Source organism: Homarus americanus, unplaced genomic scaffold (genome assembly GCF_018991925.1).
Source record: "Homarus americanus isolate GMGI-L3 unplaced genomic scaffold, GMGI_Hamer_2.0 scaffold32929, whole genome shotgun sequence".
Lineage (NCBI taxonomy): Eukaryota > Metazoa > Arthropoda > Malacostraca > Decapoda > Nephropidae > Homarus > Homarus americanus.
The window spans coordinates 21,124,507-21,148,601 of record NW_024737097.1 but is presented as its reverse complement, the minus strand read 5'-3'; the positions used below and the strand labels follow the sequence as shown (position 1 = coordinate 21,148,601).

Sequence of the window (24,095 nt, the reverse complement as noted above, 5' to 3'; positions counted from 1 at the left end):
TTCTTAAGTCGGATTTCAGGACACAATCATTCTGCCAAATTCTAAAATAGATGTGCTAGGCCTCGCCACTTCCTCTAATATGTCATGGAAGCCACACATCCTCAACATTGCTAACGCTGCCTCCCGAAATCTGGGAATGCTGTACAGATGCTGTAGCTACTTCACTCCTGAGCAGCTGCTTCAAGTACGGTATATAAGGGGATAAAATTTCAGACATGGGGTCAATTTTGAATTGATTTGGAATTGATTAAAAAATTCCGTGAATTGGAATTGAATTGGAATTGAAAAAATACAAAATTAAAATTAATTGAATTGAATTGGAATTGATATCAATGAATTGATGTGAATTGATACAATAATATACTGTATTATACTGTCATGACTAAGACAATGAAGTGCAAGACATACGTGACCTTCTGACTGTGAAATACAATATGGCACGCAGTGTTGATCCTACAAGAGACACTTCCCCTGCTGAACCACCACCGATGAAGAGGAACAAGTTCTTTGCCCTGACCAACCGGTCTTCTACACCAAGACCAACTCCATCACTGAGGTCTCACTCTACCTCAACCAGCCATGTCTATACGAAGATGGTGATCCCCTTGACTACTGGAAGGCCAAACAGCCTGAGTTTCCCATCCTCACCAGACTTGCACCAAAGTACCTGGCCATTCCTGCTACATCGACTCCTGTGGAACGACTGTTCTCCATTGCTGGCAAGCTCTTCAGGCCAGAGGTGCAATTTAAGCGATAAAAGATTTGAGCAACTTATGCTAATCAGACGCAATCCTCGGTAACTTGGACTCATTTCATATTTAGTTTAATAATACAAAGAATTAAACCATTTGAACTTTTGGTTGGTAAAGAATGTGATTGGTTTGTGTGGTAGAACATTTTTGATAAAAAATAAAGAAGTTAATTTTAAACCTCGAATTCTTATTTCTTTCCATTAGATTAATGGTAGATTAGAATTAATTTTTAATTGAAAAGTATTTGAATTGAATTGAATGAAATATCGACCATAATGAATTGAATTGGAATTGAAAAGCTTGTGAATCGAATTGAATTGGAATCGAAGATTTCTTTTTTACAAATTAATTGAATTGAAATTGAATTGAATTGACAAAAATGAATTGACCCCATCTCTGTAAAGGCTTCATTTGTCCTAACTTGGAGTACTGCTCTCATATCTAGGGTGGCTCTTCTTCTGTCTAACTGTTAGATAGGGTGGAATTCATGGCATTTCATCTTATTAACTCTCCTCCTTTATTTGATAATCTCTCTTCCCTTTCACTTCGCCGCAATGTTGCTTCACTCTCTGTTTTACAGGTACTTTAACGGGCAATGTTCGATGAATTTGACTTCCTGTGTCCCGCCGGCAAGGCAGTGGGCTCGCAACAATCACCTGGCTCACGGTGCCCACTATTTCTGTGTGGATGTCAGTCACATTAGACTAACCTGTTATAGTACATCCTTCTTTCGTGACACAGCCAAACTGTGGAATGATCTGCCTTCAACTGTGTTTCCATACTCTTACAATCTGTCTCATTTAAAAAATCTGGTTTTCCGGCATCTTCATGGTGTAAATTAATTTAGTCTTTTTCTCTTCTATTTTTAATTTCCTTTTACTCTTTTTTTTTTGCCCCCAGGCCCCGTTGTGGGTCGATGACCTGTGCCCGGGTTGGCTATTCCCCATAAAAAAAAAAGTTGAAACACATACGATGTGTATACTGTACTGTACTTACAAAACACTGTATATACTGTATACAGTGGTCCCTCGGTTAACGAACGGTTCGATTAACGAAATTTCGGTTTACAAATTACCTCCCATAAGGATCATCAATTCGGTTAACAAACAAAACTTCGATTAACGAAATCCTTTCGAAAAACATGTTTTGTTGTGAGCATCAGCTGATGAGCTAGTCTGCCAATTCAGTAATCTGTTCTGTTTACATTCGTTTCCAGTGGAGTAAATATCAAGAAAGTTGTGCTCATTATTAGTTTTGCATTTTTTTATTACAATTACTAGTCATTTTAAAATTTAGTTAACATATTGATAATATATGCAGTACAGGGAACTAGTTTTTTGTGCGCCCAACAGCTGCTTGACTCAGCCACCAGGCGTCAGTTTGGCTTTGTTGACAGTGGAGTGAACATCAATTTTGTTGGTGTGTTCAATATTTTTTGCATTTTTACATTAAAATTATTGGTCATTCTGAAATTTAGTTAAGATATTGATAATATATAGTGCAGTGCAGTGTTGATTTAAAAAAATTAATCTTGAATTACACCTAGTGAACTTAAAATTTTATTGTTGAAATTACTGCATCAAGCATGGGTCCCTGAAAGGTGATTTCTCCTCCATCCCCACTTCCTTCTCTTCTCCTTTCTCCTCCACCCCCACTTCTAATTCCCATCATCATCATCAACCAATAACCTTCTACATACACACCTCAAAGTAAGTGTACTTTATTGCATTTTTTTTTACTTTTGTATGTACTTTTCTGTGAGCTGGAACCAATTACCCAATACGTATCCCATTGAAACAACGGATTCGGTTAACAAAATTTTAGGTTAACGAATGACTCTGTGGAACGAATTGTATTCGTTAACCGAGGGACCACTGTGTGTGTGTGTATGTATGTGTGCATGTATGTATGTATATGTATATATATATATATATATATATATATATATATATATATATATATATATATATATATATATATATATATATATATATATATATATATATATATATATATATATATATATATATATCACTTAATTTAAAACAAAAGAAGAAATAAAATTACAAAATACAGTAAATGAAAGTAAAAATTTAGTCATCAGGTATATAAAATACTGTAAATTTCAAGTTTAACCCAGTTCGCATCAGCGGGCGTTCGTAAGTCGGGGACCCCTGTACAGTTATAGCTCTGGCAATGAAGTGAATATGTTTATGAAAGGTACTTCGTCCTCAGAAACTACATTGTCAGAGTTCGATACACTGTACATAGGAATAGGCTCCAATCCTTTGTTATTTTATACAGTATTGTGCATGCCAAAAATTTAAAAAACTGCAATACGTACTGTAATACAAAATATAAATTATAATTAACACATCACAAAATAAAATTCTGTACCTGTAGCACATATTTTATGTACAAAAAATATCTGAGGGTTGCTGAGCATAAGCCACACAGATTAGCCAGTCAGCTGACTTAGATGCGTGTGGCTGCTGCACTGCGCTGTGTGTATGCCGTGATATCAGGTCAATAATAATAATTAACGGTTTATTGAAAAAGTTCTGCAGCCCGAAGGCTGAAAATATACATTGGGCATAAATGACTTATTACATACATTGGTGGTTTAACAAAAGCCTTCATTAGAGAAAGGTAAAGGAACATACAGTGAACATACAGATTAATGTAGGTGTTTGAACAGCAAACACGCAGTGCAGTAACTCCCTCCCAGATGGTGTTAGGAGGGACCCCACGTGGTGTAGCAGCTCCCTCACAGATGGTGTTATGAGGGGCCCCACGTGGTGTAGCAATTCCCTCACAGATGGTGTTATGAGGGGCCCCACGTGGTGTAGCAATTCCCTCACAGATGGTGTTATGCGGGGCCTCACGTGGTGCAGTAATTCCCTCACAGATGGTGTTATGAGGGGCCTCACGTGGTGTAGTAATTCCCTCACAGATGGTGTTATGAGGGTCCTCACGTGGTGTAGTAATTCCTTCACAGATGGTGTTATGAGGGGCCTCACGTGGTGTAGTAATTCCCTCACAGATGGTGTTATGAGGGGCCTCACGTGGTGTAGTAATTCCCTCACAGATGGTGTTATGAGGGGCCTCACGTGGTGTAGTAACTCCTGCACATATGGTGTTATGAGGGGCCTCACGTGGTGTAGTAATTCCCTCACAGATGGTGTTATATGAGTGAGGTGTGGTTCCAGGCCTTCCTATCGTAGACGGATTAACACATCGCTGGTAGTTGGGTCTCACGGGCCGTTATCACTGGGTACCTGGGACCTCACTGTGTGAAAGGTCAACTTGGGTACCACTGTTACTGTTGAGTTGTTCTCACTGACTTAAGCACTGTTCACCACTGTTCACCTCTGTTTAACACTGGTTCCATTTCTTTCCTAAATGAAATAGTAACTTCTGGCGTGAACTTGTTGATATTCCGGTGGGGAGGAGGGTTCAGGGGAGGGAGTTGGTATGGGCCAACATAGCAGTTGACCTGGCTGCTCCGAGAGGAGCGCCAGGTACGTCTTGACCCTTCGGTGGTCAAGGATGTAGTGTGTGTATCATATCGAACCCTGGGAAGAGAGCAAGGTGCAGGTTGGGCTGGCTATGTAGTTACAGCAGCCCATTGCCTCCACACACACACACCCATGCTTTTCACTTTCTTAATTTATAGTTATATTTATATTTTCTTTATTTCTTCGTTGCATTAAAATACTAAAATAATTATTCCACAACTTTTATAGTTTCATTACATGTAACAATAGCCACCTCACAATTGACTGTTGACATGTGTTATGGGGAGTTCTATAATGGTTGCTTTTCATAATATTAGACACTCTTCATATTATACATACATTGTTCATGGGTACTAAGTGGCTAGACAGTAAGAGAGTAAAAGTAAAGTAGATTGTCACAAACCACTCGTAAAAATTCCTGATGAAGCCATGAACCCATAGTTAACTTTCCCAACTAACCAATTGTACACATTTTATGATTTTGCACATACAAATACAGTATGTAGATATTAGCAAAAAAATAAAATAAAATAAATAAAAAAAAAAATTTCTGTATAACTGAGATGCAATCTGTTACCCTTCTCTTCACTGGATTTAGGACTCACTTTAGGCACGGTGACAGATATACCTGTACATACACACACGCTGGGAGAACAGGAAAAAAAACCTGGGAGACTACAACAATGTGAGGCGTAGAGGGAAACTGACTGATTGTGGCAAAACAATGATGCAAACCCACGTAGGTGTTACTGGAAACTCCCTTCATCTAGCGGAAATCTTTGCTAGATGGAGAAGGATATACCGACAAAAATTCTTTCCGCTAAAAAGAATTCTGTTATACAGGCTGATTATTGTACAGTCCATAAAAAAAACCACACATTTTTTGGGGTCACTTTTTGTTAACACTCTTCAAACTTTTACGATTTTTTTTTCTTTCCATTTAATAGATCTCTTCGAGAGACAAAAGAATATATACAGTTGGGTCTCACATTACGCGGTTAATGTAACCCGGAGGGTACCGCGGAAAGTGAGGAACGCGTAAAGTGAACAACATAACATATGGGATTAATTGAAATGGAGTCCAGGCCGATCCCCAAACTCCACTTTTTGACGACACACAACTATGTTGTAGTAAAAATATTATCTTAACTTTATGATGGCATGCACACACAATTAATAATTAAGAGAAATATCAATAATATTAGGTTTTTTAACACTTACATTAGTAGAAAAGATGGCTGGGCACACGGGGATGGGCGGTTGGTTCCGAGGCAGAGGGCAGATTATTGGCCCTCACCTGTATCACTTGTATCAATTGTATCACTATCCACCACAGAGGCTTCCAGGGCCTCTTTGTCAAACCCCCCAAAGTTCATATAAGTCCATATCCTCACTATAATTATCACTATCACTGACTTGGGCCAGCTGTAGTGGGTGGCGGGTGAAGAACTGGTAATGTTTTGATGACTGGGCGACCTTGTGCGCACCATTTTCGCGCCTCTTACACAACATGGCGGATGGCGGGAGGTTTGGATCCAAAATGGCGCGGCTTGCCAGCCGCTCTCCGCGTAATGGGGTTCACGACCGCGGAATGTGAGCATGTTAGGTTCCGGCAAGGCACCGCGTTAACGGTGAAACGCGGAATGCGGGACCGCGTAATGTGAGGATTGACTGTACTTGAATTTAGTGGGGCGTTCCAAAAATAAATGCGATATTTGTGATATATTTATTGTAATAATCACGAATTTTTCTAAGTCCCAATTTGATGTTATGGCGACACGTTCATTTGTGTGTTACCACACTTTGATGCGTGGTGTCATTGTGGGATCCAGGGGGCAAAGTAGGATGCGGACTGTTAGGTCAGGTTAGGTTAGTATGTAGACCTAGTTTAGTTTTAACCTTTTTGTTTCCATGAAAATTATATTTTTTTGCAAGTTTTGTTGCTGTTTTTGATGATTCTGACATTTATTTTTGGTGAAAATCACTCGTTTTCAGCCCCCATCCCCACCCAAAACCCCACATTACCAACGTGGACCCCTACATTGTTGGGGTGGAAGGGGGTGGAATAAAAAAATAAATAAATAAATAAAATTAAAGAGGTTTTCCCCAAAGATAAACGTCAGAATCATCTAAAACAGCAACAAAACTAGCGAGAAAAATATATTTTTCATGTTAAAGAAGGTGATGGGTGGTTAACAAAAATTGCTTTTTTTATTATTATTGCTACTCATCTAGAAGCCTTCTTATCTGCAAAAATATTAGGAACTACAACAAAAATGGGTAGCGAGATATTGGCTTACGAATTCATTAATACACCATCTTACTAAAACAGCATTTCAGCCCCTGCCAAGTTGCCAGATACTGCTGTTATTTTTTAACATATCATACTAAAAACAGTGACAGCACTTCCTAGGCAGATTATACTTAAACTACCAAACCAGGATCAAACATGTAGCAATGATTTAAAATTAGAAAAATTTAGATTCAGGACATAATTAAGCAATCAATGGTTCAGAAACAGAATTGTATAAGAGTGGAACAAGTAACCAAACACCATCATCAACTTGAACTCGTTGGACAGATACCACATAGGTATGAGTGATAAGGATTGAGTGTAAACAGGGCTGCTTAGCACAGGCCAATAGGCCTACTGCAGTTTCCCTCATTCTTTTGGACACAAAAGCCAACAGCATCTGCCAGCAAGACAATGAGATCTGGATAATGAATTCAGATTTGGATGATGCAATCTGCATCATCACCCAGTGAGGGTGTTTTGTCACATTGTTGATAATGAAAAAATGAGTTAAAATCTTACTTTCAATGGATCTTCAGAAAGTTATCTATATATTATTCAGTAATACAGTACAATATTATGAAAGTTCAATTTCATTCAGTGCATGTATACAATGGTTCAGTAATTATTGACAACATACCTGTCGCCAATTTTTTATAGAATATTAATTTAAAAACACCACAATTTCACTGTGTTTTGCAGTGGACACTCGTAGTTTGGGCAAATGCAATAAAAAGTGATACTTTTTAAATTATACCCATCCTAACCTCAGTTGGCAAGAAACACAAGTGACCCCCTAGTTGGAGGGGGCACTGTCCCCAGCATATTAAACAGAAAGAACTTACTACAGTATATGGTGTAATTTTTTTGTGTGTGAATGTGAGGAAGTCGCTCGCTCGGACAGAGCGCCTCATTAACATACACAGAATGGAGGACAAAATCGAGCGTTGGTCATGCTACCTTACCAATTTATCACGGCAAAAGACAAAATAGTGCTGCTAGTGCAGGCTTAAGGGTCTAAATATCTACCCAACAAAGCATTTTCCCAAGATGTGAATATCATATCCAAACTCAGCGATGATAGTAAAAAAAAAAAGATCCATAAAAAAATTAGGCTGCGACAGTTATCTCGTCAATATTAACCCAATGGGTCATTAAATTAAATCAACCAACAAACACTAAAAGGATCAGCCACTATACTATATTATAACAAGAAAAAAATTGATTGGTTAGTAGAACCACAATTTAATTCATAATATAAGCCTGGCAGTGACAATAAAGGATCTCAAAGAAACCTTGGAACCTTAGTCAGGGGAGGATCGGTCTGAATACATTAAATTAATTGGATCCTAGACTTGTGTAAGAGGCCAAGATGAATTAATCATTATACTACTGCTTAAGAAATGGACTTTTTCTTTAGGCCAGTTCTAACTTACCACCAGAATTTTCCATGCACCATGTAGGGATGGACAAACAAATAATATGATCACAGCTATCATTTTCGAATAAAATCTATAATCACGGTTCAAGAGACCTTTATATACTCTTTTGTTTCAGCCAAAATCGAAAATTACCTCACTTCACTTGGTCACCATGAATCTCCTCTTGCTGGAAATTTCTGGACCTGCTAGTGCGTATCCCAGTTCCAAGAATATACTCTCATATTACATAATTTCAATTCAAGTACCGCTAATTTACTGCATAAAAGATTCAAAACATCCCATGTCTAGTTCTATCGAATTACTAGTACAGTAACTAGGTTGTGTAATCGTCAGACCGTAACAACCAACACTTCTCATCCCTAGTTACTTTCTTTGATCAATAATTACCTCAAGTAGACGGTCTCATCTTAAACAAAATAGATAATACATAGGAATTACCTAAAATTCCAGCCACGTATCCATTATCCCTCACAATTGTTAAACGAACATGGAAGGCAATTCCAATCCTCCGCCACTGACACTTGGTCAGTGGCGCTCCAGCTACACAATTATTGACCATTTTTATTCATTTTTCTGAGTCGTCTTAATCCAGCCCACAATACAAATACACCTAAACTCACTTACCCGAAAAAGGGGTCATCGTCAAAGCCTCTCATAAGCGATCCGAAGAGCGACATATTGGTGGTAGATCAATATTCCTCAGAGTATGCCAAGGTGTACAGGAGCAGCTGGCGCCACAACCTTCTCTAACACTGGCTCAGGACACACTGGCTCGGCTCTACCAAGATGGCTGCCCTCCACCCTGATCAAAACATCACGTGACCACCACGCTACACCCACCCGCCCTATTTAAATACAGAGGGCGGTGCTAAAATTTTAAAAGGAGCAGAGAGAAATTATAAATGATATAGGGTCAGAATCAGGTGAACATACATAATATGGGCTTCGTGAACACAAGGTAAGAAATATTAAGTAATAAGATAATATACACGCCCGCTCCAATATCCCTTCTCCGCCTACAGTATTTCTCCAATCGACAGAAAAATTTATGACAATTTCTTTTATGGAAATACATGGGTGAACCCAGAAAAGAGCATGTAGCGTAATATATGAGGCCAGTAGTCTAATTTATCTTTGTTCACATACATACGTACACGGAGGAGATCTCGCACTAAGGATGGAGGTGAGAAAGGAAACTCACTTTGGCGTTTTCTTTATATATATATTATATGTACAGAGCAGTCAGGTGCTGGGAAGTTGCTGCGTAGTAGAGGAGTTGCTGGGGAGGAGCGTCTTTAGAGGAGGTCTTCTCTACTTAAGAGCGTGTTGTCTGCTCATACGGTGTGTTGTGATGTTGAGATTGTCGGACCGTAGTCCGACACTGGCCTTCGCCTGTAGGCGGCCTGTTTGGTGGTTCCGGCTGGAGCTCTTGGAGCAGCCAGACCGGATTTGGGATTGGAGGTTGTCCTACCTGCAGATATGAAAGGATACGGTGACAACTCCGTCGATGACACAAAATCTGTGGGAGAAGCATAGGGAGAAGGAGGGTTGTACATATGAGAAGGTTGAACGGCGAGAGGAACAGGGGAGGAATGTGGTGCTTCTCTCGTGGCAAGTGCAAAGTCCTCGGGGGCGCCGGGAGGGAGTAGTAGGTACTTAAGAATGAAAGGAGGGCACATAGAACTGTTGTGGATAAGGAGGTGCTGCAAGTGGCACCTGTGGGCAGACTGGTGCAGGTGTGGTTTGTTGGGGGTAATGCTGGGCTGGGGCCCCATCGGGTAAGGTGGCCGGCTTCACTAGATCGACACTCAGGGTGTCGTGTCTGCCATTGCGAATGGTCGTCATGAACTTCGCTGACCGTGCAAAAACCGGGAAGGGTCCGTCGTAGGGGCGTTGAAGTGGGTTGCGGTGAGCATTGCGCCTGACGAAGACATACTCGGCGTTGAGTAGTGCAGGAGGGATGTGTTCAGGGCGACGAGAAGGCTGGGTGGGGCAGTAGCCTTGAATGCAGACACTGCTTGTCGTTGTGTTTCTAGTAGGTCGTGACGGGCAGCAGGAGTGAAGTGGTCAAGGTCAGGAGTAAGTGAGAAGTCCCCAGATAGGCGAAGGGGCTCGCCTCGGGTGAGATCTGCTGGGCTGCAGTCCATGTCGTCTTTGTGTGATGCGCGGATGCCAAGGCGCACTAACGGTAGAACATCCGTCCAGCTGTAGGGGGCGTGCTGTGCCTTGATGGCGTCCTTCAGCTGACGATGAAACCGCTCTACAATGTCGTTGGATTGAGGATGGTAAGCAGTAGTGCAGTGCCTGGATGTGCCGAGGAACTGCAGAAGACTATACTTTACTTTACTTTTATCCTCTTCACCATTGATCGGCTCGTTAGCCGCTTGGGCTATCGGTCACTTCTTTGATTACTTTTCCTTTTCTTTTATCCTCTTCACAGTACTCCAGAAGGGGAGGCGCCTCACTCTTGATGATCGTGACGAGCGATAGACTATCCAGATATCTAAACGACCTTTTTCCAAGACCTACTAGTTTTGTTACCTGATTCACCTTCCCACAATGGCCCGAGAACTTAAGTTCAATGTCTACATACACGGGTCTCAATCAGTGTAGTCTCTTCGTCCTGGTGGGACATGCGATACGCCTGCTTACTACCTATATTGGTGCTACCTCACAACTACACATGACAATTTCGTACCACTAATCACCACACATTGCTTGCGATCAATCAGATTCTCCGATCCATGCAAGGACACTTCCCCGAATCCCGTAACCTTCCAGTTTGATTCTTAGCCTTTCATAGGGTACGTTGTCATAAGCCGCCTTGACAAAATCTAGGTATATATTGTCGATATTTCCGCCTTGTTCTAGAATTGAGTAATTGTGTTAAGCAGGATCTTTCCGGAATAAAACCGCATTGGCATTCCTTACAAGGTTGTTTAGTCGCAATGTTCCATCATGAGATCTCTTACGATGTTCTCTAGTACTTTGAGCACTATGCTGGTCAGGCTCACTGGTCTAAATTATTCGTGGAATGACGATCGTCCTTCTTGAATATAGGACACACTTAAGCCATTTTCCAGTCATCGGGAACCTTTTGCTCCTCCAGACATTTGCAGAACAAGATCTTAAGGGGCTCCGCAAGTTCGTTACACAGTTCTCTTAACATTCTGGGGTGTACCATGTCAGGGCCAGGACTGTTGTGAATCTTTAGCTTTGATAGCGTATTTCTTATAACCTCGTCCGAGAACACAATGTGGGTCATCTCTGTGTCAAACCGTATTTCCTTAAACACTGAAAGTTTGTTCGTATCTTCTCTTGTGAACACCGATGAAAAAAAAATGTTCAAGGCCTCCACCTTCCTGGTCAGAATCTGCATAGCTACCATCTCCAAGACTCAGGTCCGATATGCCTACTCGCGTTTTTAATTTTGACTCTGCGTAGCGGTAAAACGCCTTTGGGTTCGACTTAACCTCACTAGTAATCTGCCTCTGGAGCTCTTCTTCAGCCCTTCTACACTCTGACTTTGGTTGGTTCCTGGAACTGGCATACATCCTCCTGTCCTGCTTTCATTTGTCCTAACCTACGTCTCGAAATCCTGAGTTTTCTTAACTTTGCAGACCGCCGCATGGTTCATGTGTAGCGGTCTTCTTATAATCCTGGAGGCACTGGGTTTGATCTTAGGTATACATTTATCAATCGAATGGTTTACTTTACTGCCTATGTTATTCAGCGTAGCATCTGCGTTCTTATTCCTGAGTAAGTCAGGCAGTGTATACTCGTCATCTCCTTCCCCATCCCGTCATAATTTCTTATGTAATATTTGAATCTGGACCTGGTTTTATCATGAACCAAGTAACAGTTACAGAAGATCTGAAGGACTGGCCACCATACACTCCTCGTTAGTTATGATGAGGTCCTGCGGTCTGGGTGTTTGCTCCCCTCAGTAGTGAGTCGGATCTTTAACATGTTGAAATAGAAATTTGTCTATAAGAGTTTCTACGAAAAGAGTGGCTGGATTATTTAGGTCGTTTGGCGTGGATTAATTTCTCCAGTCGATGTCGCCATAATTAAAGTCCCCCATGACAAGGAGGTGGCTAGAGTTTTGCACCGTTACATGTCAATTAAGGCTCTTAAGTTCCTCTGGTTTAATGCGCTACAGTTTGGGGATGTGTACATACATCCAACAACGAGTAAGTCTCTCCCCTTCAGTTTAATTTTACACCACTTTGATTCTTCGAAAACATCCTCTCCCCATACCCTCACCTGGCTGGGCTGTGTCTTGGCTTGCATAGGTAACCACACCCCTCTTGTACATTATGCTTAAATTCATAAGATTTATTATGGTGTAGTTGCGACATAAACTGTATATATTATGTATTCATGTCAGATATGATGTGGTTTAAAAAATAATATCTAAAATAACAAAACCCACTATCCAGCTAATTTAGATTTGTGATTTACTTTTACTTTTATCCTCTTCGCCACTGATCGGCTCGCTAGCCGCCCGGGCGATCGGTCACGTCTCTGTCACGCACTGTTGGCAAATACTGGGCATGCACCCGCTCCTGAATGTACCTGAACCCGCTCCAGTGTTGGTCAAGTCTTGTCTTGAAAGAGCTCACACTCGGTGCCGTCACAACACTCTCTGGTAGATTGTTCCAAGAGTTTACAACCCTCACTCCGAAAAAGTTTGCCCTCACGGTTTTCTGATCTTGCGGCTTCTTCAATCTTGAGCTGTGACCCCTTGTGGGGCGAGCGTCCGCCAGCTCCAAGTAAGGACACTCAACTGAGTAGTGTCCCCTGAGATGCTTATACACCTCAACTAGGTCCCCCTTGCCCGTCTGTAGTATAAGCTAGGCAAGTTCAGGCGCTCCAATCTCTCAGGGTAGCTGAGGTGCCGAAGTGCAGGCACCAGTTTGGTGGCCCTCCTTTGAACATTTTCAACCAACTGACAGTCCCTAGCATATCTCGGGGACCAGACGGGGTAACAGTACTCCAGATGGGGAAGCACTTCACTCTTGAAGATCGTCACGAGGGACGGACCGTCTAGATATCTGAACGACCTTCTTATAAGACCCAATAATTTATTTGCCTGATTTACCTTCTTCTCACAATGGCCCGAGAACTTCAGCTCATTGTCAACATACACACCTAGGTCCTTCTCACACACAGTCTCAACTAGTACATTTTCTTCATCCCGTTGGGACATATGATATGCCTCCTTTCCGTTGGTACGCCCCAGGTGCATCCTCTTACACTTCGTGACATTGAATCTCAGCAGCCATTCCTTCGACCATTCCTGGAGCCCACAGAGGTCCTTCTGCAGCTCTTCACAGTCCGCTTGGTTCTTGATTTCCCGAAATAACTTGCCATCATCTGCAAACATTTGTATGGAGGAGTGTACAACGTCAGGTATATCATTTATGAAACAAACAAACATTAATCACCACTGAGATAAATTACCTTGATTCAGTAGTATAGACAAGTAATGCATACATTATTCATATATCATGAGCAGAACCTACCTCAGTTCCTTCGTCACGGAATGTAATTTCATAGTGTCATATCCTGTTACTTTTCTCACTTTCTGAAATGAATGAACTCACTGTTGTCTGTGTTCCGATATCTCCATGTCCTTCTACATATGTACCTAAGTTTACTTGGAGCTAACTAAAGTCACTCAGAAATCATGACTATTACTACTACTTTTTGTCTTTAATAAAATCAAGAATAACAAAAATACATTCGTTTTAATATACTCTAATGATACCGAAGTCGAAGTATAAGTTCAGCACTATCGGAATCGGACACAGTGCTCTAGTACTTGGAAACATCATGGCGGCTGTGGCTGTTGAACGTCCTCCGGTAAGATAATATGATTTTATTTGTGTTTTAACGAGTTTTCATACATAAAAAATATAAGTGATAACTAATATAAGGTATTTTTTTATGTTTTGGGCGGTTCAGAATTCTAAATAAAAAGATGTTGTATTGAAAGCTCCGGGTGTCTTGATGGGTGTGACCCAATAGAGGATGTGATGAAACTCTGGTATTCTCGTTTATTTGTAGAGCTATAGAGTAGTGTTGTCAATTTACTCCCATTACTGAATTTAGGGTAATAGTGGAGCAAACGGCTAACACCAGGAGTTGATAGAATTTGAAGAAAACAAAAACAAAAAAAACATTGTGGAAACGTTAATTTTAATCTATTAATTAAACAAATTGAGGCAAAAATTTTTAGTTTTGGTCATCCCTGTATTTAGATATTCAACCTAACCTAACATAACCAACCAAACCTAACAGGGGGTGGGCCCATTGCGTCACCAACCCGTTTCGTCACCACCTTTTTTTACTGATTTTGTCACCACTTTTTTTTTTTCCCCGTTTCATCACCTCGTTCATTCCCATCACCATTTCAAGGGCTTTGGACCTTCATTATATATTCACTGAAGCACTGAAGACGGAATGGCTGGTTTACTATCTTTGTGTACATACATTGGATCATGTAGGCATGTTTTATGACAATTTATTAAAGACGAAAATAAAAAAATACAAACGTTTTTATTCATGCAAGCATCTAATTAAAGCAATTTATTAAAGACTAAAACGAAATTCCGGGAACATTTTTCCGTTACCCGTAAAATTTCGGGGATGAGAGATTTTTTCCGACTTTGAGAGAGTCGCCTCGTTACCCGGAAATTTCTCATTCCCATAAGTGCTCTGCACCAATTGTTCCGGCTAACGGGGATATCACTTAATATATACTGTATGTATGTATGTATGTATTCTTTAAATCTCTGGACATGCATTTCAACAGTATCAGGGTAAAACATGGTAAATAGTACTGTATACTGTACGTACTAATAATCCTGTGCTTGACTTTCTTCTATTACTTTCAAATACTGTAACACACCACTTTGCTGGAGCACTCGACTAGTTTCCGTCTCCCACCTGGCAGGCAATATGAGCTGTTGCCATATGGTGCCAACTCGGCTAACTGCTGGCATGTAAACGTTATTGATATCCTCTCATTGTAAGGTAAAAAAAAACACCGATGATAATAAGTGACAACACCAATACTGATCGATAATTGTTGAATTACACTCTCGTCTCTGCCTTGTGGTGTCACCATAGAACATGGCTTGCTACTGTAGTGCACCGAATGGCCGCCATTTTAGGTGCTCGGCCAGAGTTTGTATAGCAGGATGCTAGTTTCTTAATTTACTGTTATGATAGTAGGGAGCTAATATTAATAATTGTTGTGCACTAGATACCGGGATATCCGGTTCAAAGGACATGTCAGATAAAAATTTGTAAGAGTGATTTTCGCCCGAATAATTTATTGTGAAGTGACTGCGACCCTAGACGGTGGTCCCTCGATTAACAAACGGTTCATTTAACGAAATTTCGGTTAACGAATTAGCTCCCATAAGGATTTTCAGTTCCATTAACGAACAAAACTTCGATTAACGACAGCCTTCTGAGAAACACGCTTTGTTGTCTGCATCAGCTGATCGGCTAGTCCTCCAATACAGTAATCAGTTCTATGTTTACATTCATTTCTAGTGGCGTAAATATCAAGAAAGTTGTGCTCTTGAATATTTTTTCATTTTTTTATATTAAAATTATTGGTCATTCTGAAATTTAGTTAACATATTGATAATATATACAGTACAGGAAACAGTTTTTGTGTGTCCTTCAGCTGATTGAATCACCCATCAACGCTTCTCAGTTTAACTTTGTTTACAGTGGAGTGAACATCGAGTTTGTTGGTCTCTTAAATATTTTTGCATTTTTACATTAAAATTATTGGTCATTCTGAATTTAGTTCACATATTGATAATATACAGTGCAGAAATTATTATGAAACATGAATAAGGCATTAGAACCAATGCACTCTGTAAAGAATATGGCATGTCATCATCGACTGCCTCTACAATCAGCTGTTTGATATGTAAACAAAGCTGCGGGGAATATGACATACACACCTCAAAGTAAGTTAAAATACAGTATTCTATTGTGTTTTATTTATTATTGTCAGTGTTGTTCTCGTCAACAAAAAAAGTGGCTCCGCCAGTGTCTGCGTAAACGGCCGAGAAATTTGATGCTGTCGGCGTAAACGATTTCATAAATTGATGCCGTTAGCGTCAACACCTAGCGTCAAAGAGTTTTCAGTGATGTACAAATGCAGCCCCGAAATGCGTATTCTCCTGCGTATGGGAGTAACATATGCAAAATAAAAAGATATTCATTCGTTTTTAATCATTTATTATGATTTATATAATATCATTTTAATTATTCATTTGTTTCCCACAAGAATACTAGCATCTCAAAATGCTTGTCGCTCATTCTGCTGCGCTTGGGCCTCAAGACGTCCTTGCCCATGGAGAACATGCGCTCCACGGCAGCACTAGAGGGGATGGGGGTGTTGTATTTGATGAACAACTGCCTCATTGCCTTGTCGGTCGTCTTTATAACAAGATAATTGAAAATCGAACTTTGAAAAATTTAAAATTTTAGAAGTTGACGAACAAATTGACGCTTGACGCTCCGCTCGGGTGAAAAGTTGACAGCCCCACCAGTAGCGCCACCTGCCCCAAAAATTGATGGCGTCAGCGATAACAAAAAGTTGTCGCCGTCCATTGACGGCATTAAATTAATGGCGTCCAACGTACATCACTGATTAATGTACAGTATACTGTACTATACAGTACTGTATTTAGTTTATATTTAATGTTTTGTTAATTCTATTACCGGTACAGTACAGGTATACAGTACTTTGTATGTTTACTTTTTCTGTGAGTTGGAACCAATTACCCAATATCCCATTGAAATAATAGATTCAGTTAACAAAGTTTTCAGTTAATGAACGACTCTGTGGAACCAATTGGGTTCGTTAATCGAGGGACCACTGTACAAATATGCAAGGTAGAAAGAAGAGGCCCTGCTCTACTGGGGTTCGCTATCATATTTTTTGAAAATTAAATATACTTTCTATGTACTGTACAGTACTGTACTTAATTATTAATGAGAGTATATTATGCACTGATTCAATGTAATATCCTGGTACAGTAGAACGTAAATTTAAAGCGATTCAATTTAAGATTATTGATTTAAAGCGACACCCACAATTAAGGACAATGTTTTATTTTAAAGCGAATCTTTCCTATTTTGCACGAGTCAATCTGGCTCATCATATTTTAAAATTCGCGCCTAATGTTTCTCTGGGCACGCTACACTGTCCTAAGGGCAAAGCTGTGCTGTACATGTTCTCAAAATAATGTACTAAATGATTACTAAAAGTTTTGTCTAGTGCAAACTATAGCATGATTATTTTCAAATTAATCACCATCTTATAAGAATTCCAGCAATGTAATTTGTATTCTCCCCGGTCACTTCTGTGACATTAAAAAAAAAAAACAATCTAAAGGACAAAAATAAACAAATAAATACTTCACTAGACCTTTGGCACAACTGTCAAACATGTCACTGTCCCCTCCCCTCCCTCCCCCATCTTCCCAACCAGGGTTTGGTGGTTATAGGCTTTCAGTTTTTATCTTATATAATGTCACAGACTAAAGTTGGGAAAATATAATTTGCATTGCTAGAATCCTTGCAAGACAGTGAATAATTTGAATGTAAATGTCATATATTTTGCACAAGAGATAAAAATTTTAGCCCTTTGTAATAAAATTAATTAGACCATGTCAGTTTAGTGACATTTTATAAGAGAAAACTTAGTCACTCTTAAGGACAGATAAATAAATAAGCACTAGACCTTGGCATCAACTGTCAAACACATCACCTCACCTCCCCCCACCCCATCTACTCATCAGCTAACCGCTAGTAAACAATGTTTAGTTTATTCTAGGAGATGGGCTGAGGTGCATCTGGGCACACTCAGTCTTTTTAGTATTTTGTGTTTCTCTCATGTACCAAACTAAATTATTCCATTGAAACAACACTTCGATATAGTGCGAATTTATCGGTTTAAAGCGACCTCTCTTGGAACGCATCTCGTGTTATATCAACGTTCTACTGTATAAGCAAATAACAAAAGGTCTACTATAATTATTTAACCATGTTACTAACCTTTTACTATACATTATATGATGCTGAATTTAGCCCTTAATCTCTGTTATACAGCAAGGATGTTATATACTGTACTACCCAAAATGTTGTGGCCAAAACAATGAATTAAACTAAATTGTTCCAGTAAATTAGCATCGGAGTCAATATTGAGTCAGGATTAGATACTGTTCTCTAAAATTCTACATGTACAGTATAACAAGGATACTTTATCTTAGTTATGATGGGTGTGCCTCCTGGTGATGTTTTACTCCATCACAGCTTCAGATGGCTAGTTTGCCGATATTCTTTTACTATGATTCATGCACTGAATAGATAAACTCCTGGAGATACAGAATATGTTTGAAGACCATGGACCTTCTAATATTGATAAGTTGTTGTACATATTGTCTCTTACCTTCGGTGTTGTCCAGCTCTTCCGCAAGGTATCACTGCGTTGCGTCAGTCTCTGCATGACGTCCTTATTCAGTCACATAGCTGTTTACCTGCAAAAATATTTAGATGTTACAGTAAATGATTTTCTCCTAAACAACAAAACTATACATTAATACTTTTTATTTGGTAAGTTTAGTAATTTAATATGAGGTAGTTTTCTATTAACTTTTGGTAAATAAAGAAATCTTAGTTTGGGGGATAGATTTTACCATACAGTATTACGCCCAAAACAAAGTTTTTGACTTACTAGTACGTAACTTGAGCGGGTCGTTCAAATTCGCCTCTTTTGTCAACTCGTCCGAGCTATTAGGTACAGTTGCCAGCAAAAGTCCTCCCACAAACTTGCTACACAGGGTTGTGGGAGAACTTTTGCTGGCAACTGTACATAAGCATTTAAGCAACTTTGTATAAAGAACATTTACAGGCATATTTTTCTTAATTCTACTTAACTGTATAGTACAAGTATTTACATTTATCACATTACTTTTCCCAACACCGACCACCTACAGTTCCCATAAGCAGAATACATTCTAATATGGATTAAATAAACTTGATACTGTACTGCTCTATTAATGTTACAGTATTATGATTAATACATATGCTTAGATGTATTGTTCCCACTAAAAAGTTGCTTAAAAATTTGTATTTTTACGTTTGGGGGAAATTTTTTCCGTAAAAACGTATCTCCCTCTATACAGTACAGAATATAATGGCATTCAATGGGGAAAATGGCTTTGATATGCAGGTATGTAAGGTTTTTCAGAAATATATCCCTTTTGTAAATTGAAGCACTCCTGTACAAATTTATACTTGAGCTATGAATAAAGTGGTGCTCCAAAACCATTACCTGCATGCACAAATGTAAGGCTCATGTAACATGTACAGTTGTGGAAATGTGTTCCTCTACCAGTGTCTCCAGACGGTAACATAACAATACTGTAGTAGTATCACTATTTCTGATGGAATGGGTATTGGTCATGTAACAAGAGACGTGATTGGTGGATAGGATTGCTATAGGTCATACAGGTTGGCCGTTGGAGACACTGGTGTCCACAGGGGAGTAGGAACACATTTCTGCATCTGTATCAATGTTTAATATGCTCTTATGTTGTCATAATTAACTACTGTACATTCGCAATCCAAAGCTCCGACACCCCCTGGCTGGGTGTTCGCCGAGGCCAGGGTTGAGGTAAGGCTGGGTGATAGGACCCAGTCTAGTTCAGCAATGTGGTAACGAGGCACTATGATGGTGAGGTTGACATTCCACCGCCACAACACTCCGAGACTCATAGCACACGAGCGTCGAGCACATGTCAAAATTCGTAAAAATTTCCTTCTATGCTCGTGTGCTGTGAGTCTCAGAGAGTGTTGTGGTGGTGGAATGTCTGCGTCCGATCACCCAGCCTTACCTCAACCCTGGCCTCGGCGAACACCCAGCCAGGGGGTGTCGAAACTTTGGATTGTGACTGTACCTGAAAAATTTTTGTATTCTGTGGCAGATTTCACTGAAAGGATACCCATGACTCTACCTGGTCAGTTGGTATGCCTGACTAGATACTGTACAAGCTTCGAGTTGTTCAACAAATGATTGTTTGAAATAGTGGACTTATTATTTTAGTTATGGAATACAGACACAAACACCCAGTAATGAGTTATCAAAGTAATTATGGAAATCAATAATATAACGGGCTACCAATTTTCAAGTTCCACAGGCCTATCAACTGTTTATGGGGTACACAGGTGCTTGCGTTGGATGGATCAATTTTTCTGTGATGTATTTGCCAAAACTTGGGAAGATACTTGTTTCTTAGACTGTACAGTCCCCTTCACTAGTGGGTTTACAGAGGCTCATAAACATTCCACAATTTATTCAGTAATACAGTATCTCCGTTAGCCGGAATCCCTCAAACCCAGAACTCTTCGATAGCTGGAATTGAAATTTTCTCGGAAAATTATTCCCAAAGCCGTAACTTTCCGGAAAATTCCGGCTTTGGGAGCGATTTTCCGAAGGGCACATTTTCTGAAAAATTCAGAGAAAAATTTCCCGATACATGGAAAATTCTGGGGATGGGGGATTTTTCTTTCCAGGTTTGAGAGATGGAAATTAGGAGCCTTTTCTGGAAATTCCGAGAAATTTTTTTCATTACCCTAAAAATTCTGAGGATGAAGACTATTTTTCCGGGTTTGAGAGATGATGTAATGGGCAATTTCTGGAACTACTGCTCATCCCCGACTTACGACGGGGTTAGGGACCGACAGCCAGGTCGTAAGTCGAAATGGTCGTAAGTTGGAAATGCATAAATAACACGTAGAAAATCGAAAATGGGTGTCTCTTTTTCTTCTCAGCACCACAAAACACTCACTTTTAAGCTTGCCAGTCATTTTAAAGTGAATTACAGATGAAAATTATGTGTGTGAACTGACTTTGGGACTCAAAAATAAGTAATTTAACCAAGTTTTGGTACGACTGAGGCAGGTCGTAAGTGCGGGTGGACGTAAATCAAGTAGGTCGTAAGTCGGGGAGGAGCACTGAGAACATTTTTCCGTTACCCAGAAAATTCCGGGGATGGGGGATTTTTTCCCGGCTTAGAGAGAGTCGTCTCGTCACCCGGAAATCTCTCGTCCCCGGAAGTGCTCTGCACCAATTGTTAGGCTTCCGGGGATATTACAGTATTATCTTTGAGATATCTGTTTTAATATTGTTTTAATTTGATTCCATAATATGGTTACTATTGCAAGTTTCCTTCTGTTGTATATAAACAAAGATAGCGCTGTCACACTGCACAAAACCTGATGAGCCCCTGTAAACGCACTTGTGAAGGGGGACTGTACATGTAGGTGCTCATTATTTCATTTATTTTTCTTCATACAGGTAGCAGTATAACTATAATTATGATTGTTTTTTTGTTTTTACAGTATAATTTTTAAGCTTACTACAGTATCCTGTAATTATACTGTACAGTAGTGGTATTTGGGAGGTATATATTTAAGCTACAAATACAATAGGACATTAAGATATGATATATAGATAAAGCTACAGCTCTCCTTGCATAGTCACCTTCCTCCCCTGCCTCGGGAGTTGGGGATGGGACGTCAAGAGAGGGTTCCATCCTATCCTCTACCTCAGCCAGGTCTGTCTCCAGCGCTGCTTTCACCGCCCCAAGTCCTGACCTTCATCTTGGTGACTGGTATACAGATCAGGTACACCACGAACTTGGGGAGTTGTGGAAAAATTATGTTTTTCTGCTGGTTGCTTGCCAATTGTTAAGAAAGTTGTAAATGCATACAGTATATGTCCCATTTTATGTATATCCGTACTGTACCATATTAAATGCGAATGGCTTTGTATTCTTTGTCACTAACCTCATTCTTATGAAGAAATTTCAAGCAAAAGTTTTACAAAATTCAGCATGAAAATTTTATAGCTTAATTTATTTTTGAAAATGCACAATTTAATAATACACTACTGTATATTAATTCATGAAGACACTCTGTACTTTTGAAGACAGACTCAGTGTGCTTTATGTAATTTTGTGAAGATGAACAGGACTCCAGAGAGTGTAGCTAAAAAATTATAATACTTCTTAATTCCCCTGGTTGATGTGTGGCTTTTGTTGAGGATTTCTAGTGTTTTGTATATAATCCCTAGCAGTGTTTTAGTGCCACTGTACATGGCTTATAGCCCTACCCATGTTCTATTGTAAATTTAATCCCTTTAAGAAAAAGGGGATTAATAAACAAAATAAGGTAAATATTATAAAAAGTTGAATTCTTTCTAATTTACCTATTTGTTAGATACATACAGGTGGAAGGTAAAATCTCTTAAACTTGATGGGCTACTTATTAGTGCCATTGGGGGCATTGAATAAAGTCTTTTCGTAGAGTTATCTGAAATATGTTTTATCTTTTGAGTATTTATTTATTTATTTGGTAATGGTCCATTTGGTAGAGTTTGATGGTTGTACAGTACTGTATACTGTTTATAAACTCTACTGTACACGGTACAGTGCATATCAAAATTTCTTTGAAAGCAGTCATCGGCACTATTATTGATATGTATGTAAATTTTTAGATTTCTGTACCATATTAATTTCATCAGCTCAAAGATTGTTGAGATATCTTACAAGAAAATAAGATAAATTTCAGATGATTTATGTTTGTAACTAAAGGTAGTACAGTATTTATCTTTGAATATGCTAGTCATCTAGTTATCACTACTTATTATGAAATACTGTAATAGAAATACTGTACTATACTGTAGTAATTTGAAATTAAGTAAAAGGTTTACACTGAAATGTACAGTCCCGAACGAAGTTCTCACAACAGTCAAGGTGGGTGGGTGGTGTAAAGTCCACCCACCCTTACTGGATGATGGGTCCGCTGTCTATTAATTACAATGATCTGCATGACCCAACATATATGCAAACATCATTCCTTGTATTATTGCATCTCCAGCAATGGATTTGGCCATGAGAAGTGCTGTGGAAAATCTTCTCATCTGTATATATCACTCGTTCCCAAATATCTTCATCTTTCTCAGCATAAAGCTGAGTGAAAGCCTGTCTCGCTGTCCAGTGTCCCTCTGTGAAAATCTTTTTCTTCGCCGTCCATTAAGGGTGGGAAGGACTTTGCACCCTCCACCCTCACTGGATGGCTGGTTGTTGTTAGTGATACCACTCGTCAAAAAACATTAATAGACAGTGGGAATACTACAGGAGTAGACCAGAGCTGGTGTTTGACCTTGTGGCATCCATGCCGAACAGGCTACAGGGCGTCATTGAAAGGCAGGGCGGTTGGACTGGCTACTGATTGAATAACTTTGCTGACAATATGTTATACATAATTTGTGTAATATAAAGACTAGATTGCTTGAATTATTATTATTGAGTGTACTGTACTGTATATAATATTAAGTAGGCAACATTCATGGTTACCTATACGAGTATAACTAATAATAAAATATGGTCATGCTACTTTTATCTTATTTTTGGATCAAACGCTAATCAATCGGTGTTGTGACCTACTTCTTGTTGTGTCACACTTTTATATTAATTGTGTTGCTCATAAGTCAGTCATCCATTGTAGGGATCAAGCCAAGGTTACATGCAGTAGACCCTATGATAAGACTATTATCACGGAGGGTGATAAAGCATTCTCTCATGAACCATATTATTCCTCACATTAATGCTTAGTTTTCTGGCTACCATTCTGAGGGACAATGCAGCTTGGGGGATTCTGATATCGTTGCAAACTCCAGCCACCAAGACACACTCTGTACTATGTCATGATTATTTCATAATGATGCAACCTATTATGTCAAATAATGTAAAACTTGATTAAGTTAATTGTTTCCTGAATATATTAAAACAAAAATATCCTTCCCTAGTCCTTATTGAGAAATGGAAGTATCAGAGCTCGATTGTTGAACTGTGTGTGTATGTATGTATGTATGTATGTATGTATGTATGTATGTATGTATGTATGTAGGGAGGGAGGGAGGTGATGGCTGGACAGTGGACCCGTTGCCCAGTGAAGGTGGGCGGACTTTACACCACCCACCTTG

At 39.5% G+C, this 24,095-nt stretch overlaps 2 protein-coding genes across 6 annotated transcripts in view; one reads left to right on the top strand and one right to left on the bottom strand.

Annotated features, from left to right (window-relative positions):
* LOC121873319 (myeloid leukemia factor 2-like) overlaps nucleotides 1-8,766 on the bottom strand; it is a 147,797-nt gene extending 139,031 nt beyond the window's left edge. For all 4 annotated transcript variants that reach the window (XM_042376831.1, XM_042376832.1, XM_042376828.1 and 1 more), the window contains exon 1: nucleotides 8,630-8,766. In XM_042376831.1, the coding sequence (XP_042232765.1) occupies nucleotides 8,630-8,682 (53 nt within the window). In that variant the 5' untranslated portion in view covers nucleotides 8,683-8,766. The remainder of the gene's footprint in view (nucleotides 1-8,629) is intronic.
* A 5,056-nt stretch (nucleotides 8,767-13,822) lies between these two features.
* Nucleotides 13,823-24,095, top strand: part of LOC121873316 (septin-2-like) — a 43,445-nt gene continuing 33,172 nt past the window's right edge. The window contains exons 1-2 of one of the 2 annotated variants that reach the window (XM_042376824.1): nucleotides 13,834-13,873; nucleotides 21,587-21,733. In XM_042376824.1, coding sequence (XP_042232758.1) covers nucleotides 13,844-13,873; nucleotides 21,587-21,733 — 177 coding nt within the window. In that variant the 5' untranslated portion in view covers nucleotides 13,834-13,843. Of the gene's footprint in view, nucleotides 13,874-21,586; nucleotides 21,734-24,095 lie in introns of both variants that reach the window. The other variant, XM_042376825.1, reaches the window with a different exon arrangement.